Source organism: Histoplasma capsulatum, genomic scaffold, assembly GCF_000149585.1.
Source record: "Histoplasma capsulatum NAm1 scaffold_2 genomic scaffold, whole genome shotgun sequence".
Taxonomy (NCBI): Eukaryota; Fungi; Ascomycota; class Eurotiomycetes; order Onygenales; family Ajellomycetaceae; genus Histoplasma; species Histoplasma mississippiense.
Window position 1 is genome coordinate 898,582 of NW_001813981.1, and position 3,856 is coordinate 902,437.

Consider the following 3,856-nt stretch of genomic DNA (forward strand, 5'->3'; position numbering starts at 1 on the left):
AAACATTGTGTATGGGTCATCGAAACAAAATGTGAGAGACGAGAGCCTGAGAGAGATATATGAAGCTAGACAATCGTTCATCATCGATCATAACGAGGTTGCTATATCGCCCTAACCAAGAAAAAGGAAGGCAGGCGGATACAGACAATAAGAGAAAGCTTCACAATGGTTCTCAGTCGTCGCTTTTGATGTCTTTCCGATCTATGTTTATATCGTCGTTATTGAGAAATCCCATTCATGCCCAGAAATGCGGGAGAGAATGCCGTGAAACAACTTGACGAGCGGAGTAAGAAAGAATGGGAGAAAGGCGGTGGGGATGTGGAGCAAGCGGATGGAAGTGGAAAAAGTACAAGGCTCAAGAGCGGCGCGACCAACAAAATCACATGCGGAAAACTTTCGACAAGCGAAATAAACAAAAAATATAAGCTCAGGAAATGTCTAGAGATGTTGCGGTCGTAAGAGAAACCAAACCATGTAAGGAAGGGAAAGCGTGAAGGGAATTCATCGCTGCAACGTCGTGTGATCGGGTCATGAATTATGGATGTTTGCGCATTTCGGAATTGCATTTTGTATATCTTGGATGTTGGGCAAGGATATATTCGTGTTGCATACATAACTTCTTCGAGGTCCTTTCCGATATGCTACTGGTGTTTCTCACCGACAAGCGTAAGGATTTAAGAGGGTTTTGGACCGGAAGCGGCGCTTACGACAAACCCCCTATCATGGGCCGCCGGCGGCGGTTTCAGCCGTTATGAACGGAATACAGCGGTTTCGGCAGCTTCGAGACGACCACGACGTTTCAGAGGCTGCAGCACTATTTATCAGGACATTGTGTTAATTATCCTTAGAACCCAGGTTGTGCCACTCAAAACGCAGCTTGGGAGGAAAAACCACCGACATGTGAAATGAAGGTTACGTTTTCTCCAGATTTCGGCCTGGTAGAACTGGGCGCAAGGGTTCCCTTTCATCGGACTGGGTTTTCTGGCCGCCTGGCTGTATATATGTGCAGAAGATTGAACGCCCGGAGGCGCTTATCAAACGCCTGCGCTCGAGCTTCCTGGGCTAATGAATCAATTTGTTCAAGAGAAAAACCTTTTACACGGCTGAGGGGCCCGAGTATGAGTGCATATGTGCTATCCGTAAAAGCAAAATTATGCCACTTCCCAACCTCCTTCTCGTACTTGTCATCCGGCCATGTGTTTAGCGGCAGGCCAAACATCAAGTGCTTTATATCCACGAACCCTGCCTCCTTCAACATATGCGTTGTGCTGCGGTTATGTGCGATCGGGCCGATTGGCCTGATCTGTTGCGTCCTTCAGATTCAAATACCACCGATTCAACGGCTGATCGGCTGGGAACTCATCATGGCATCGCGGGTTCGAAGTCGATTTCCACCTGTTCGAAGTATCCTTTGCCAGGCCGCAGATGTCGTATAACCTTTTGATACAAATTGGGCCAATTCGACACACTTCCGCATCCCATTTGGAGATGAATCATATCCCAAGAATTCTCCCCCAAAAACCAAGGGCTTTCATAATCCCGAGGTGTCTGAAAGTCGCAATTAGGTGGGTGCTCGTGGGGCTGCATCGCCGCCAGATCGATTCCCAACACGTACGCATGTGGGTACCTTGACGCCATTTCCACTGCCCACATTCCCGTTCCACAGCCAAGATCCAGTATTCGGGGGCCGTGATCGGTACCTATTGCCGGGCCTCCCGCAGCATTGCTCATAATCGGAGATGGTTTGCTGCTGATTGGAACATCGTGGAGCGCATTCCCACGAGCCACTAAAAATACCTTGTGGAAAATATCCAGACGATCTCGCTCCAGTTCATCACACGGATACATATATATGCCGCGCCGAAATCCATGATACAGTCGTCCATTCTCCTCGTAGCAAGGATATTCTTCCGTATGCCTGCGTTGATTGGAACATATTGTCAGGAATGGACAAACAGTCAATCCTATATTCCCATTGGGGGAAATTGAGAAACGATTTACGAGTACGATGCCCCAAGGAGGTTTTGGTAATGGAAAGGGAGTGGCTTGCAGGCAGTGGGTTCTAGGAGAAAAATGGCATATGGAGAAGAGGAACAATAAACTTACGTAGGGTTTGCACTTCCATGTGTCTCGTTTTTTGGAGAGCCAAAGCCAGATTTTGTTTGAGGTTGCCTTCGCGGTGCAAGATCGGTGAGCGCTGAGAGGTCCATAGTAGTTGACTAGGGTGGATGCCACCCAATGGGGGATGAAGACGACAGTTTAAATGCGAACTTTGGGTTGCTTCCGATGCCAGCGAACGACAAGATAGGGAGGGAACGGAAAGGAAGGAGGCGGGAGAGGAAGACGGGGAGGACGAGAACGAGGACCAGGACCAGGATGGAGACGGGCTGCGTAGAAGCTGGGGCAGCGATTTGAGGAGAAGACGCAGATCAGCCCTGGGGATATGTTACTGCAGGTTGGCCTTTATTCCAAGCGGCACACGGGTGATATTATTTACTATCGGCGACGTCTCGAGGAGGGCGTCAGGCAGAGGGGCAGCTGTTCGCAACAGCGCTGGGGGCAAGGACAGTGGACGGACGTGGGCAGAAGCAAAAGAAAAAAATAAGTAGAAGGGAAGCCGAGGGCTAAAATGCCAATTGAACGGTCCTTGGGCGCTTGGGCGGCGGGCAGTGGCTGGCGGGAAGGGTGGTCCCATCACATCGCCTGGAGGTTGTTGCGCCGAGAAGGTGGGATGGTCCGTATGATTCGGTACGGCGGACTCTGCGGCGCGTGGTATGGTATGGTACGGTACGGTACGGTATCGTATGGGTAAGCGGTATCGGCGTAGATCGCTTTTTGCCAGACCAAAGGTCAAGACAATTCATGGGGACCTGGCCATTTCTTGACAATTCACAAACAAAAATAAAAAATACAAATTGACAAGGGGGATTTGGCAAGAGGCAAACTGATGGGGCCTGTGAACTGAATGATTGAAATTCCTGACTGATGATTTGTTGGTGGTGGAATTGCCCCGAATCAATTATTAAACTCTGCCTGGAGGTGAAAACCCATCATTAAGAAAACAAAACAGTCAACAGCAGGGGTAAGCTGAAGAGACAATAAAAAGTAAAATGATGACCCAATCAGTGGCAGCATATAATTTGTCAATCACTTCCATGCTCACCTCCATCCATTATCAACAAACAAGCTTGAGTGCTAGACAAGGGAGGATGAACTGCAGCTGCTCACTTAACCGAGGTTTTCAGCTTGAGTACGCAGTAGTTTGCTAATGGCATGGAATATAATGTATGCCCTGTAACTCACCTCCTTGCAACAACACCAACAACTTCAATAGTGGATATGCATCATGGTGCCTCGTGAATGGTATCGAGTTTATTAATATGGCTATTTAGGTTGCTCTTCGTAGTATCAACCCTTCGTTTTCCAGGCAAAGTAAAAGCAACGAAAACGAGAGATAAAAACGAAATAAAACCGTGACTCCATTAATGGGAATGTGCAACCATAAAAAGATCCCGTAAAACAAGGTCACATGCGAACTGGAGGCGGTGACCCCATCCCGGCAGAGTGGTTATCGGTCGGAGCTTGTACAGTAATGTCACACCCTTTCTTGGCTTCTTGCTAGTACCGTATATTTAATGATCATAGTATTTTAACTCTGGAAAGGATGCTCGGGGTCTTCGGGGATGGTTGTATTTGTCAACCCGTTGACAGGCTAAACCCTCTCGCTCAAGTGCGCTCTGTGCAGTATGAACCTGGGAAACCTACTCCAACATGCTGAGCACTGCGTCGGCGCACAAATTTCGCCAAAATCCTCACAGAAAATCCGAAATGTTGTGACATAGTTAAGTTGTGCGCA

The 3,856-nt window shown here is 48.4% G+C and overlaps 1 protein-coding gene across 1 annotated transcript; it reads right to left on the reverse strand.

Moving 5' to 3' along the window:
- Positions 1 to 749: 749 nt before the first annotated feature.
- Positions 750 to 2,210, reverse strand: HCAG_02368 (conserved hypothetical protein; the record flags this gene model as incomplete). Its single annotated transcript, XM_001542147.1, has 4 exons — positions 750 to 814; positions 1,093 to 1,298; positions 1,616 to 1,918; positions 2,107 to 2,210. The coding sequence occupies 4 exons, from the start codon at positions 2,208 to 2,210 to the stop codon at positions 750 to 752; spliced, it is 678 nt and encodes a 225-aa protein (XP_001542197.1).
- Positions 2,211 to 3,856: the final 1,646 nt, after the last annotated feature.